Source organism: Coptis chinensis, chromosome 6, assembly GCF_015680905.1.
Source record: "Coptis chinensis isolate HL-2020 chromosome 6, ASM1568090v1, whole genome shotgun sequence".
In the NCBI taxonomy this organism is placed as follows: domain Eukaryota; kingdom Viridiplantae; phylum Streptophyta; class Magnoliopsida; order Ranunculales; family Ranunculaceae; genus Coptis; species Coptis chinensis.
Genome location: NC_141461.1, coordinates 17262863 through 17279115, shown reverse-complemented (window position 1 = coordinate 17279115; position 16253 = coordinate 17262863). Strand labels below are relative to the sequence as shown.

General features: G+C 37.0%; 1 protein-coding gene across 1 annotated transcript; it reads right to left on the bottom strand.

Moving 5' to 3' along the window:
• Positions 1-2275: 2275 nt before the first annotated feature.
• On the bottom strand, positions 2276-3821 carry CDSP32 (chloroplastic drought-induced stress protein of 32 kD). The gene has a single exon (XM_086565445.1). It carries the CDS (start codon positions 3473-3475, stop codon positions 2582-2584), a length of 894 nt encoding a protein of 297 aa, XP_086421571.1. The 5' UTR covers positions 3476-3821; the 3' UTR covers positions 2276-2581.
• Positions 3822-16253: the final 12432 nt, after the last annotated feature.

Below are 16253 nucleotides of genomic sequence, written 5' to 3'. Positions count from 1 at the left end.
AATGAAGGTTAAGTACTAGGAGTCCATACCATCACCATATGATTGTATGGAGAATTAAACAGAGAATATCAATTTGGAAATAACATAAGATAAAAAGGGGGCATGATTAAGATCAATGATGAATAGTTATCCTTTATAGGCACTAGGGCATAGATACAAAAGAATGGGATTGTTAATTACTGCGAAATAATGGATATGAAAAGTTAGTTCAACAGCTTATAGCTCCTCAGGGATGCTCTGGAGCATAGGCCTCCAAGAACTGCGACACCCCTTGTTAGCATTTTCAACTCTCTTTACATGCCTTTTTCGCATAATATTCAACCGATGTTCTAGTGTCAACACAGATGAAAATGCTGATTGCACTGGCGGCGCTTGACGAGTGTCATTGTTTCCGCCACTTATCTTCTCTAGCATATTCTTTAGGTCCTGTTTCTTCACAACAATTTTCATCCTCACAACACCATCTTCATCTTTACTAGACACTACACTGCCACCATGTACTTGTGCAATCGCTTCAAGTAGATTGCTTCTCACAGATTTCTGATTTCTTGCTTTTGAAAACTTGAAATCCCGCTTGGGTGATCCTATTTCTTCTACTTGCTTTAAGGCCATTTTTCTTCTTGTTTGTGTAATGGATCGGGTAACTACGTTCTCTTGGCAAAGCTTCATAGCAACTGATGTATATATACTGTTTGCGGTCACTACACCAGCTCATGTGCCCTGGCTCCAAGGACCCACATTCATGATTTATGGCCCTCTATGAATCTAAATAAACTAATAAACCCCCACCCCCACCCCCACCCCCACCCCGGCCTATTCCTCCCATAAACTCATTAAATATATAGATGATGAGATATCAGCTTTGACTTTGTTGGGGAAAAAACAATAGAAGTTGCTTCAACCTGAGTTTAACTGCTTCTAAAGACTTTTAGTAGCACAACAGCTCTTAGCTAAGTTGGAAAAGTACGCCGCACGGTAGGTCTAGGGATGTCGCAAGTTTGAGTACACTTATGTCAGGTGTAATTACTTAGCAAGAAGGGCGTGAGTGCCTAGCCGCCAGACTATCGGCCGGCTCCAGAACTCCGGTCTCATGTTTCCCCAAAGTGTTGTGAGCAAAGAATATTAGCGATGCCAAAAAAAACTGGAAGGTATTGTCCTTACTAATTTCTGTGATACTCAAATAATTGTTGTTCTAGGATAATGTTGAAGGGAAGTTTGGTGATTATACAATTGTAAGTAAAACATTATTCCTGTAGAAGGTCTACATATATAGTTGAAGCATTAGTTTATAGATGCTTAACCGCCTCCTCACATGCAAAAATGCAATGCCGTATATTGCGATGAAGTAAACGAAATGACAGATAGTGTTTCATAGGAGACTGTTTTATATATAACAAAGTGATGACTTAAGGATTGGACATTCTTTTCATGTATGAACTGCAATTAAACTGAATAAAGATGTAGACATAGGTCCCTTTTTTCAGGCCAATGGGCATTATGAAATTTATCAGTTTTTTAATGTCAATGGGGTTGATTTTTTCGTGTATCCTCACCGTCGGATAGGCCTAGTCCCCGCGCACTCCCCTATCCCTCACCCAACGCGTTGCTCAAGGACAGGTGAGCTCTGGAGGAAAAATGTTTAATATTCTTAAGTGTCATTCTGATCCACTCTGTTCTCTCAACCAACTTCCAAAAATTTAGTTCTTGATGTTGAAGATCTTACAGAAATACACGGAAGATGGGGCTTCCATGAATTTATGTAACCTGTACTCGGTTGTCGGTACATAATTTGATGAAAATTTCGTCTTGACATGATGGTAAGAGATTCCAGGCTGATAAGTATGAATGCAAACAATTTGATTCCAATACTCGTCTAAACTTAGCTGCTCGAGGAAAAATAGATTACCTTCGTTATCATGAGCAAAGCAAAAATATAAGTACCAAGTGCAATTCTAGCTAGGATGTCCAGTAACTAGTAAGTAAACTAAAGAGCTTCGAAATAATTTATACTCTCAAAATGACCAAATTATGATCATCTTTCACTACCTAACCAATGCTTCAAGTTAAGGTCACAGACTCACAGTTGAAGATGTTACATCTCGCACGCTGATCCGACGTCCTGAGCCAATGATTTCACATTATCTTTCGGTGGGCTTGATAAGGAAAATAAATTTGCGTACTCGACAATTCTAAATTAGCTAGTTGTATCGCCGAAACTGAATCAAACTTTCTATTTCTAAAATGTGCACTAGGCATAGAAAATTAGAACTAAAGAAGAGCATAAAGATTTGGTAGGTTTTATTAATGAGCTGAGAAATTTAAAAGAACAACGAACTTTACAGATTTTGGAAGCAGTGTCTTGCCAAATTAACTTTTGCGTTCAGAACTTAAGATTACAATATATAAGAGAATGTGCATATATCACTCTAGCTCCCATATATAATATGGTTTTCACACCAAATAAATTCAGTACAGAGTGCAGCCCTTTGGGGGATGATCTGCCAAAAATACTCACATAATGACTTGAAACATGATAGAAACAATAAAATACTAGTACACCATCGTAGTTAATTTTGTTCATTTATGTGACTCTAACTCCTTGGTATCTAAGGATCTCTCCAATCAATTCTCCTTTACCTGAACCAACATACCTTCCGCATATTTCACCATCTCTAATGAACAAAAAAGTAGGCACCTCAATCACATTCATGTCCTTCAAGAACTTCATGCAGCTATCATTTTCATCTCCATCCATCCTTGCAAACACAACAGTATCTGTCATTTGTCGCGATAGCTTGATAACCGTTGGATAGACCTTAACACAAGGGCCACAATGCTTCAACCCGACATCAAGAACAATTAGCTTGTGATCAATTTTATGTTCATTAATTAACTTCTCTACATCTTCCCCTGAGTGCAATTGCAGCACAGCAGAATGACTATCTCCGTAGTACAGCACATCTCCAATGAGCACCTCAGGACCTATACCTTCCTCTTCATGTATCTTTTCCATGCTTTTGTAGAAACTAAAGTGTGGGACTTTCTCAATATTCTCCCTCTCACAAAGGGCCTTAGTTTTGTCAGATTCATCACCCATGACTAGAAGGAACTCAACGTCGTTGCATGTCTTACTAAGGTCGACCATAAAAGGGTATAACCTTTTACTTTGATAACTATGGGAAGCGGCGTATTCTACAACTACAAGCTTGTTCTTGGCCATTCTAAGAGCATCATCAAATTCTTCAACACTATGGACTTGTTGTACTCTCTCATCACTCTTAACCTTTTCAGCTCCGGATGTCGCGGACGCATTGATAACAAACCTTTTCTCGTTTGTTTTGAGGCTTAATTTAAATCGTCTAGGCCGAGTGAGCAAAGGAAGAGTAGAGGAGCAAGGGGAGTAGAATGAGTCTATTTTAGTTAAGGCTGGGAGAGATGAAGGTGTCCTAGACAAAATATTTCCGATTGTAGCCATGAATATGAAAGAGTTGGGGTTTGTGATCGAGGTTAAGATGGAGGAATGAAGTTAAGTGACAGAAGTGTGTGGGAGGTTTAGGGATGAGGTTCCTCAGTTCACAAACGGGGAAAAAGGAAGTTCAATTATGGTTGAGTAGACCTTTGGTGCTTCAAGACTAGCCACACATTTGGAGAGTGCTATCCACAACTGTGGCGTTTTGTGAGATTTTTCTCATTCATTTTCATATTCCTTGAGATATTCCAAGTTTCCAACAACTATACACTTCATATCTTTGCTGTACTGTTGAAGCTATAAAACATATCAGTTCCATACTTAAGATAGGATTATCGAAAAAAAAAGTCAGTTCCATACTCCGATTGTTCTTCTAACCAATGGATTACAAATATAAACGTTAGGAGTTTTGTGAGCCTCTAGTTTATACTAGCATAGTAGGGACTTTGAGATATTTTTGTTGATACAATAGAATTGTTAGAAAAATGGTTGTAATTAAAAGTTCAAAGTGTAGTGAACATATGGAACTTAGAATTACACAAATCTATAGAGAAATAAATGAGGAATTTGTCTCCCAAGTTATCCCCACTTGAGATAAAATGATTGAGAAATGAATGTGAGAAAGTGTGAAAAATACTTAGTCTCACATGGAAAGAAGACCAAATTAAGAGTTGTTGAGTTTATAAGGCCTAATTGTGGCTACTTGGGTTGGTCCCAAAGGGTACCACTAATTTTCCGTAGAGACGGAATATAGTCAAACTCAACAAGAAACGCACACACATGCGTACACCGCCATCCGACCGACTCGGCTCAGGTTTAGGCTTGGGCTTGGGCACTAGTTAGTTTATCTTGAAACAGTAAACTGAGATACACCTTTTCGAAAAGGTGCACTGATTCAAAATAGTGCATTATGCTGAAAAGGTGTGACCTTTTGAAATAGGCACTGGTTCGAAACAGTGTTTTATGCCGAAATAGTGTGTCCTTTCGAAACATTTGACTTTTCAAATAGTTGCCTAACTTTTCCCAAGAGTCCCTGTGTTGTTTTGAAAAAACACACCAGATCACACATTTCTGATCTTTCTCTTCTCCCTCTGTTCTTAGTTAAATACTATGTTGTGTTCGCTGATTCTGTAGAATTAAAGTGCTAGCTTTCTATAGAAGGAAATTTGTTCTATCTTGGGAGACAGTTTCCCATCAACCTTCAAACACAATGAGGGAGAAAATCTGGCTTAAGGACATAATGTTTCTACACTAGGCTCGGATTTAACAAAGAAGTACAAGACACTTACAAGACAAAAGATTTGTACTGTTTGGTGATTGGTAAAGAGTAAGTACATTTAAGTTGTATATTCCTAACAACTTAAGACAGATCATTATTTCTTCTTCTTCTTTACCGAATAGAATTTGTTTCTATTTTCTTTTTTGGGTTTAAGGATTAACAAGGTGTATTTCTATTTCAGAAATGACAACACCACCAGTTACTACTGTTGTCGTCCCTGTTCCTTCTATTGTTCCTGTTGCAATTTCTACTGTTGTTCCCTATTCTGTTCCTCACGGGGAGAAGCCAGAAAAGTTCAATGGAACTGATTTCAAGTATTGGTGATCAGCACCCAAAAGTGTAGTTTAAACCCCTTAATAGTATTCTACTTAGGCAAATTATGTTTATAATAAATAAGAGTTAGTATTGTTTACGTGTTTTTGTGTATTTCAGGTCTTGAAGTTGTTTATGTGCTTAAAGACGCCATTTTGCATGGAAAACGAGTCAAAATGATTGCTAGAAGAGTTCTATGTTTAAAGTCCAAGAATCAAGAAGAAAAAGCTTTTTCAAGCTTAGTCAAAGATGGGAAGTCAAAGTCAATTCGGGTAGAAAAAAAGACAAAAGCCATCAGAACTTCAAAATGGCGTATCTTTGGCCTCGGACCTCAGAATTGAGCCTAGTTTATGTCAAAACGACCGGATCAGAATAAAATTTCCAATGGATATGGCCTTGCCCTAATCAAAGCTGTAAAAGTGGACTAAAAAGGTACTGAAACAATTTCCAACAGAATTGGCCCTTTTAGACTTAACCTAATGGACTTTGGGCTCACATTAAAGGCTCAAAGTCTAGCCTCCAGACCTATGCACGAAAATATAACCCTAATCCTCTCCTATATAAAGAGGATTAAGGCTAAACTTAACTTGGCTACTCCCTCATTAATTTAGTTTTAGTTAGGTCTCTCTCTTTATCTTTTTTTTTTAGTTTAGTTTAGGTTTAGTTAAGTAATTAGGGTTTATAATTATAGCCTCCATTAGAACCTTTCAATAAAAGCTTTAGTTTATTCAATTCAATTACTTCTTCTTTACATTATGTCTTCCTTTCATTATTTTAGTTTAATTAATCCAATGACATAAGGCTAAACCTCCATTAGAGGGGATTAATGAAGCCACGTGAGGATGATTGGTAGTTAACATAGTTGTTGTTAGTTTAAGAGCTTCAAGTTCTTCGTTGTGAGTTTCTAGAGATAGAACTCATAACGATGAACTAGAGTTTAGAGGCACCATCAAAGAGATTTGTGGGGGAGCTAAACTCTTATGCTAGTAAACCTATGATTAGAGATAACTTGGTGTTTGCTAGGGATCAAGAAAAGCGATTCAATGACTAAACTAATAGCCAATTGAATCGCGTGGTGGATTAACCTTCTCTATATCTTTCTCTCATCTTTAAATCACTGTTTTAGCATTTTAATTCATTGTTTTTATCATACCATATTACTCTCATCATTAATGATTAGTTATTTTATATGTTTATTCATTAAGTGTTTGAGAAACAATGGTAGAACGACATCGTGACTCATCTATGCTAAAGATTGTGTTATGAGAGTATATTAGAATTAAGTATTGATAACATTAGAAGAAGTAGTAAAACTATTGTTTTTAGTCAGATCAGCTGGCAACAAAAGATGCTCTTCTATCTGACCACCCTTAACTTGGCAAGGTTTATGTGGGATAAGGCTCCCGAAATAAGTCATGATGAAACTGACAAGGAAAATGTGTTGGCGAAAGATGCTTGGTTTCATACTGATTTCTTGTGCAGAAATTATGTTCTTAGCGGGTGTAAGGACCAGGAAGTTTACCTACGGGTAAACTGACCTTGCCTCTTTTTGTGTGTGTGAGATGGTATATGGATGATGTAGATAGATGATGGTTGTTGAACAAAACAAAAGCGTATCAAAACCTAATTATCCCTTAATAAGTAAAGGATGAGTAGGGTATCGTTCCACTTTTAAGTGTATGTTATATGAAGGACAGGACTGGAAAGGGGGTTTGAGGGATTAAAAACTATTATTATAGAGATTTTAGATTCTAATACTAAACTAAACTAAACTAAACTAAACAAAACAAAACTATTGAGAATTTATAAGAAAGAGAATTCAAGAGATTAGAATTCACCAATACTTTTGATTCAATGACATTTTGCTTCATGGTTGTTCTCACAAGTAGACTACAATTAGGCAATCGACCGAGTGCCGATGCTCTCTTGGATGAAACATCGTTAACGAATAACTCTACTTAAGGTTGTTCCTATGTTCATGTTACTAGTATCTTCTTTCCTTTTATGTGAGTTTGAGCAGCTATTCAATAAATCACCATCTAAGACAAACATAAGGAATACTTTCCTTACTCTAAAACAATACACAACTAAAAGAAAAATAGAGAATAATAGTATAATATTCAATTACAATAAATAAAACCCTATTCTATCATTATATTCAATTGCAATAAATAAAAACATGTCACTAGAAAATATTCAATTGCAATAAATAAAACCCTAAACTAGCATGATATTCGATTGCAATAAATAAAAACCTTAATCTATACTTCCATCCCCTGGTGTGGGCAATGGAACTAATAACTAAAAACATAAAGAACTAACCTGATTGAAGAACACCATGAACCAAAAGAAACAACAAACCTTAAGCACCGGCTTCATCTTCTCCCTTGAAGAAGAAAATTAGCCTTCCATAAAAAAGGAATAACACGAAGAACAAGGAGAAGAAGAGTCGAAGAACATAAGACTAGAAAGACTAATTTATTAAGACTCAGCTAGTTAAAATCGATCTTTTATTATTAATCTCTCTCTGCCTCAAGTTTTGGAGACAAGAGTATAAGTGAATTGGCAAATTACATGAGGCACTTAGGTCCTCTATTTATAGAGGTTACAATGAGCTCTAGAAGCATTCCAAACTGTCATTTGTTTCCTAATACAAATATACTTCTTTCAGAGTCCAACTTCGTCTCCAAAATTGAGAAGAAATTGGCTACAATGTCGATTCATGCGTCTGGACACACTATTCATGCGTCTCAGACGCGATTCTCAGACGTGATCAATGCGTCTGGACGCTCGATCCATGTGTCCCAGACGCGTTAGCCAATTTTGTCTCTTCTACTCTATCCTTCTATCCTCTTTTACGGGCTTCGGTCCAAGCAACGAATCTTTTGGTCTTGGGCTTCCAAATAGGCTTTAAAGTAGGTCAAAGTCGCATCTTTAATAGCTCCAATTCCTTGGCCTTCTCCATGATTGTCCATGGGCTTCCCATGTGATCCTTAATGCTCCGAATTGCTCCGTTTTACCCCATTTTCTCTAATATTCCACAAAACTCTCTCTTTCACCTGTAGAATCATAAAGCATAACTTACAAACACTATTAGTCCACTAAGATGGCTAAACAAGAGGCATAATCGAGGGTTAAATAACATTTTTTGAGCACTTATCACAACTCCCAACTAGCCTTTTGCTAGCCTCTTAGCAAATAAGATAAAAAAAAATAGATAAGTGATCAAAATCACATCCTAATAACAAAAATAAAATCCTAACTCATTTTTCGCAGGCATTGCGATTGCATTTACCATATGTAATAAGGCTTTAAACCTTTAAGTTCCCCAAAAAGGACGAGTTATAGTCTCGTGAGGGTTTTCAGGTGATATACCCACAAAATCAATCAATAGCATGTTCAAGAATGATAGTATTTTTTAGAGAGAGAAATTCCTTACCCACTTAGTACTTACTCCAACAGGCAGTCTCCATTGCTAACTACATTGTTGCAAAGACTCATAAATTATGATGGGAGATAGTAAAAATTGACAAAATTCTTAATCAAGGCTTATGTGTGTACTTAGTCAATCTCCTATACTCTCATATCCAAGAAACGTAATCCCTAGTTTACCATAGGTAGAGAATCTCGACTTTCAATCCTCACTGGTCATACTCTCATAAAAGAATCTCTCAAAAGATGGTTTACTATTTTACCTCATGTATGTGGGGAAAAGAATAATGAATACAAACATCCCACATACTACCTTGAAAAACGAACTTCTGGATGAAATTAGTCTCATGGAAAGAATGTCAATCACATATGAAGTCTCGGGTCCTTCACTTTAGCATCCTCTCACATATTCTAGACTTCGTACCATACTGTAATGATAAGTCATGGGTTGTAACTTGGCTTGGGTATTGGTTTACGAAGGAAAGGTAAAAAGGATCCAAATGTTATTTCTGAAAAACACTAAGGGTTTTGCTTCATTCTTTGGAAGATTTCTTCAAATTCTGTATTGTAGAGAAAATTCTTCCTTTGCCTTAGCTTTTCCATCCATTCTGTTCAATTTTTTTTTTTTTTTTTTAAAAAAAAACTTAGTGGTATATCCTTGATTAGTACTGGATATGCTTGTTTTCCACTAGCTTCTTTCACTTAGAACAGAATGATGGTCTTCATTGTATTTCTCTAATATTTCCTTGTAATCTTCCTTTTGTTCTCTTTTTTCCTCTTTGTTCGCCTCGTATTCTCAGAAACATATGGGTATGGCTGATAAAGGTTTTTGGTTATACTCCTTGTCTGGAGTTGGGTAAAGGGTAAATGGTTTTATGAAAGAAAATGGTTTATTGTAAGGCTCAAAAGGGTTTAACATGATGGTCCTACTAGGTGGGATAAAGGCTGAATGGGTTCACTACTTGACTTATCAGTATAATACTCTGTTTCGAATAGACTACATGACCTAATGGCTATCTCCCCAGTTGATGTCACTTCGTGATTAACCAAATCAACGAATAATGAGACTATATTACAACGACATAAAGAACTGAAAGATGTTGAGTCACTAAGACTCGGATTTTTTGTAAGAACTCTCCAAAGAATGAGTATAAAGCTTAAGTCTCACGAGCTAAGTCTAAAAATTCTACTTCCAGTTTACTAGGGGTTTAAATCTCTCTTCTAGCAAAAGTACACAAAACTGACCAAGTATTATGGTGGTACCTTGATAAAGAATCTATCAACAAGAACTATAGTCTAAGTGGTAATGAAATCAACAATATCAACTATATATCAAACTCAACACTAAGCAGTATAGAATCTATATCTCAGACTCATCATTAAAATTCATTTTTCTCATGCTACTGATATAGAAACAAAAATATTTTTGTTTTTGAAAACTAATTTTCGAAATTCATTTCTCAAGTACACCTTCCCCTAACTTAACATATGCATTGTCCTCAATGTATAGAAATTAAGTAAATGAAATTAATGAGAAAAAGGGAAGATGTTACCATTGATGCCGAATATCAAAATTAATCCCAAAAATAAGAACATTTCCTTTTACCAAGATTTTTTTTTTTGTTAGGTCTTTTTAAGTTAGATCCCTAAAACTATATATCATGCATTATCAATTTGGAGTGAGGGGATCAGATTTTCTTACCCAAATCTGACGAATGTTTGGAGGACGAGGAGGTCTCACCTTGTGGGTTATCAAAAATACTCCTTGATATGCTGGAAAGATTGCTGGTAAAATTGCTTTTCTACCTTGAACTATTTTAGGTCTGATGATTGTGTGATAGGCCTTGTGGTTCCTCTGTGTAGAAGATTGACAAAAATCTTTCTTTCTAACAGGACAATAGTATCTGATGTGCCCTTTACCACCATAATAATGATAATGGATGGCTGGCTGACTGTGCTCAAGGTGGGCGGTAGTCTGGTTCACATACTTCTCTCATTCAGACAATGATGGTGTAGAAGAGGCTTCAACAGTGTAATACTTCTTATCAATATGGTCCACTTTCTACTTCAGAAGACTCATTTCAGTTTCTAGATTCTGTTGTTTTTCCAAAACTTCTTTAAGTCGATTCTCTAGTAACGATTTTTTTCTTGGCGTAAGTCCGTTGTTCATCCCGAAATGTAGAGTTCATCTTCCAAGTATGATCCTCTCTCGCCAATTTTCCATTCTCGCTTCACTTAAATCCTGAATTTTCTGTAGAGATTCCAAGAACATGGCTAGCAACGCCAGCGTGGTGGGTTCTAAGGTTCATCACGCTTTTTACGTAGATTGAGCACTCTCAATTGTATCTTCGAATGGGAAGAATTCTTGTATCATGCTATCAAGGAAGTACACCTCTCCACCTTCGTGTCATCACAATCCTTATCTGGGTGAAAGATATTTATGTCCATGGACATCTTACCAAAGTTGATCTTCATTTCACCGCTGTGACAATTTATCAAAGCTTTTGCGGTAGTGAGGAAAGGTCGGCCTAAAATAATTGGAATTTTATCAAAGGCTTCCTTGGTGTCTATCACAATGAAATCCACTAGATAGTAGAAATCAGCTACTTGAACAAGAACATCCTCAACTATGCCTCTGGGAATCTTGGTAGAACGGTCAGCTAACTTCAATTTGACTTTTGTAGGCTTTAGGTTCTCCAGGCCCAACGCTTGGTACACATGATATGGCAAGAGATTAACACTAGCACTAAGGTCTAAAAGAGCATTACCCGTGAATTTTTCTCCTATCTTGCATGATATTGTAGGACTTCCTGGATCTTTGAGTTTGACTGGTGCTTGCTGATGGATAACAGATGTTGTTTGTCCAGCTAGAAACGCTCGCTTTGAAACATGAGTACTTCTCTTTATGTTGCATGCATCCTTCAAGAATTTGGCATATGATGGCAACTGCTTGATCGCTTTGAGAAAGGGGATATTGATGTTATCTTTCTTAAATGCCTCCTTCATCTCTAAAAATTGCTTGTCCTTTTTGCTTTGAGCAAAAAACATAGGAAAAGGTGCCTTTGGTACAAACACATCAACATGTGTATGCTCTTCTCTCTCTTTGGCATTCTTGCATATCTTGTCTTGGTTATCTTGACAAATGGGAGTTGAAAGGATTTCCCCCACTTCCTTTTGAACTTCATTTGAAATCTTTACCGATTGCTCTGTAGCAATGTCATCATGAGAAGGTAAGTCAACCTTGTTGTCTATCTTCAATCCTGATCTGAGAGTAGTAACTAAGCTGACCTGATCATGGAAGTGATTAGTACTAGAAGTTGTCCCAATGTGGCATACATATTCACTCCTCGATATTGGTTCCAATAAGCTAGGTTGAGTGCCTTGTGTCTTTACAGACAAAGCAGTTGTGAGTTGGTCGACCTTAGCCTCTAGAGACTCCATTCTAGAACATTGACTTGTGCGAGATTGCTTGGAGATTGAGTGAGAGGCGTGCAAGAAGCTCTAGAACACTTTCAAACTTCTGATTTTTTTGTGATAGCAAAGTAATAGCATTCTCCGTGGTTGGCAGGTCGCGGCATAATTTCTCCTAGGATCATGCACTAACTCTCCACTTGTATTGGAATTACGTTGAGAGTATAATTGTTGTTGAGGGACCAACCGCGGAAGCTTGACTTGTATGCGTGGAATATAGCTTTGATCTTGAGAACCCGGGGTCCAGTTACGTCTCCAATAATTTCCTTGAAAGTTATTACCACCTTGGTTGGGCCTCTGAAATGAGTTCACATTGTACTCTCCAACCGATGCATGTCGACAAAGAACGGGACATTCTAGAGTTGCATGGGAAGTGTCGAACAGACTTCGCAGTATTAGCTAGCTTGCATGATTGGGAGAGATTTAGCTTGAGACTTGTTGATCTTGGAGGGATTCATAGAGAACTGGTTAAATTTCTTACTCAGAGTTTCAATGCTGGTGGCCAGGCTGGCCAATGTAGACTTCAGTTCTTGATCTGATTGTTCATGTGCTTGGTAACCAAATTGCTTTGGCTCCCCCTCCATTCTAGCTACATCCTCGTTGCTAGTAGTCCATTGTTGTGTTTCTTCAGCTAAATTCTCGAGAAAGTTGTAAGCTTCCTCTCCATCCATTGATGTAAACTTGCCTTTGTGCATTGACTGTATCATCTGCTTATTCATCATCGAGTCCTCGAGAAAAAATAAGCCATTATTGGCTCTTTGTCGTATCCATGATGTGGACATGAGACTAACAGATTATTGAATTTCTCCGGCTTTGATGATATTCTTGACCACCTTCCCTTTGAAATTGCCGATGGCTTTGTTGCATGGCATCTGTCTTCTGGGGTGGGTAGAACTTGTTCATAAACTTTGTTCTCAACTTCTCCCAGTTGTCTATTGAATTGATCGGCTGTGCAGTTAACTATTCGGAGGCTTTACCTTCGAGTGAGAGCGGAAAAAGAATCAATTTGATACTCTCATATTTGATATTCTGGTTCTTGAAAGTTCTGAGGATTGATAAAAATTTGTTCATGTGAACATATGGCTGAACATTGTCTGAACCATTGAACTTTGGAAGCATAGAGATTACTGATGCTCTAAGTTCAAACTGGTTAGCTTCTGTCTCTGGAAAAACAATATTGCTTGGTGGGTCTCCAATGATTGGTGAATAGAAATCACTCAGCTTCTTCCTTTGTTGTGCTTGCATGGGCGGGATAGCTTCAGGATTATTGGTGTCCACAACACCTCCATCATTGCGTGCGGCCATTGTATCAATCCTGTCTAGTATTCTTGCTATGCGAAGATGATGAAAACTATCCTACTATGCTTAAATGCAATTAAACTAATATGCAACTATTCTAAATTATACTAATATGCAAAACTGCTTTCCTTCAACTGGGTTGGGCTTTGCAGCTAGTATCTCGCTCGTTGTCTAAAGTTGTCTCTTATAGGGTTATGGTGAATCACTTGGATTGCTTAAGTACCACGGCCCAGAGACGATAGTCTGTTTGTCAAGATTCAGACAAGAAACACTAGAGTTTGATGTTTCGCTGTGTTGGCTTACAACTTCAATTGTTGAAAAGGTCTTAAATGCAATTATACTAGAAAGCAATAAAACTAAACTATGATGTAACTATACTAAGAATGAAATAAAAAGAATGAAGATTCGACTAACCTGGATGGTAGATCTTGTCTTCGAGATGTCCTTCAAGCTTCTCTCTTTCTTAAAAGGATGGATGATGTGGTTAAAATTACCTCAAGATCCAAAATTCTAATCTTGAAAGAAAACGTTAAACATAAACAACTTAAAATGGCAGTGGCGCCATTTGACAAGCTTCTTTTTGTGTATGTAGATAAGATGTGGGATATGGATAGATGATGGTCGTTGAACAAAATAGAAGCATATCAAAACCTAATTATCTTTCAATAAGTAAAGGATGAGTAGGGTATCGTTCCAATTTTATGTTTATGTTTATATGAAGGACATTACTGGAAAGGGGGTTTAAGGGATTAAAAACTATTATTATATATTTTAGATTCTAATGCTAAACTAAAATAAACTAAACTATTGAGAATTTATAAGAGAGGGAATTCAAGATATTAGAATCCACCAATATTTTTGATCTATGACCTTCTGCTTCATGGTTGTTCTCACAAGTAGACTACAATTAGGCAATCGACCGAGTGCTAATGCCCTCTTGGACGAAACATCGTTAACGAATAACTCTACTTAAAGTTGTTCCTATGTTCATGTTACTAGTATCTTCTTTCCTTTTATGTGAGTTTGGGCAGCTATTCAATGAATCACCATCTAAGGTAAACACAAGGAATACTTCCCTTACTTTAAAATAATACACAACTAGAAGAAAAGTAGAGAATAATAGTATAATATTCAATTACAATAAATAAAACCCTATTTTAGCATTATATTCAATTGCAATAAATAAAAACATATCACTAGCAAATATTCAATTGCAATAAATAAAACCCTAAACTAGCATGATATTCGATTGCAATAAATAAAAACCTTAATCTATACTTCCATCCCCTGGTGTGGGCAATGGAACTAATAACTAAAAACATAAAGAACTAACCTGATTGAAGAACACCATGAACCAAAAGAATCAACAAACCCTAAGCACTGGCTTCATCTTCTCCCTTGAAGGAGAAGATTAGCCTTCCATAAAAAAGGAAGAACATGAAGAGCGAGAAGAAGAAGAAAGAAGAAGAACATAAGACTAAAAAGACTAATTTATTAAGACTCAAACTAGTTAAAACAGATCTTTTATTATTAATCTCTCTGCCTCAAGTTCCGGAGACAAGAGTATAAGTGAATTGGCAAATTACATGAGGCACTTAGGTCCTCTATTTATAGAGGTTACAATGAGCTCTAGAAGCATTCCAAAACTGTCATTTGTTTTCTAATACAAATAGACTTCTTTTCGAGAGTCTAACCGTCTCAAAACTGAGAAGAAATTGGCTCAAGATGTCGATCCATGTGTCCGGACGCACTATTCATGTGTCTCAGACGCGATCAATGTGTCTGGATGCTCGATCCATGCGTCCCAGACGCGTTAGCCGATTTTGTCTCTTCTGCTCTATCCTTCTATCCTCTTTTATGGGCTTTGGTCCAAGCAACCAATCCTTTGGTCTTAGGCTTCCAAATAGGCTTTAAAATAGGTCTAAGTCACATCTTTAATAGCTCCAATTCCTTGGCCTTCTCCATGATTGTCCATGGGCTTCCCATGTGATCCTTAATGCTCCGAATTGCTCCGTTTTACCCCATTTTCTCTAATATTTCACAAAACTCTCTCTTTCACCTGTAGAATCATAAAACATAACTTATAAACACTATTAGTCCACTAAGATGGTTAAACAAGAGGCATAATCGAGGGTTAAATAGCACTTTTTGAGCACTTATCATAAACCGGTCATTTTACGTGTTAGTTCAGTGCCACTCTAGGTAATTATGTACTATATGGCGAGATTTAACATTTATCATTTGGCGAGCTTGATTAATTGATATGGGTTTTTCATTGATGGTTAACTTTATGTTGGGCCTATTGTATTTTGGGCCTTTAGTGTAAATTATGTGGGCTTAGAACTGAATTGGGCTTGATTGTGTGGGCTTGAGTAGAAATATCAATGTTGCATGTGCTATTATATTGGGTTTGTTTTATATTTGGGCTTGCTTTAGAATATGGGGTATGTTCTTTTGGTGGGCCTATTGTATGTTGGGCCTGCTCTAATTATTAGGGGGATATGTTTTACTTTAACCCAGGGATGGCTAATGGTTTCTTATCTACTTTAATGGATAAGGATAAAAAAAAAAAAAAAAAGGGAGGGAGGAACAGACTCTTCATTTCTAACCATACAAAAAGCCGAATCGAAAAGGGGGGGGGTTCAAAATTTGAAATGAGGGGACACCTATTGAATTTGCAAGTACACTTCGACCGGTGGGAAAAAGAAAAGGGAGAGGTCTGGAGGGAGGAGGACTCTCGTTCGCTCTCTCGGGAATACGAGATATTTTGAGGGAAAATAGAGAAAAAGAAAATGAAGCTTTATGTAGGCGTACAAGAGGAGGTGCCTGGGGGATGTTCGATTTTTTTTGAATTTCAAGCTTAAAGGTAAACTTGACACCAATTTTGAGTTTAATAGAGATTAGATATGCTGATAGGCATTAATGGGAGGAGTAAGGTTTCAGCTAGCTTCTGATGAGTGCAAGCACTCAAATTTGAATATTCCATTTGAT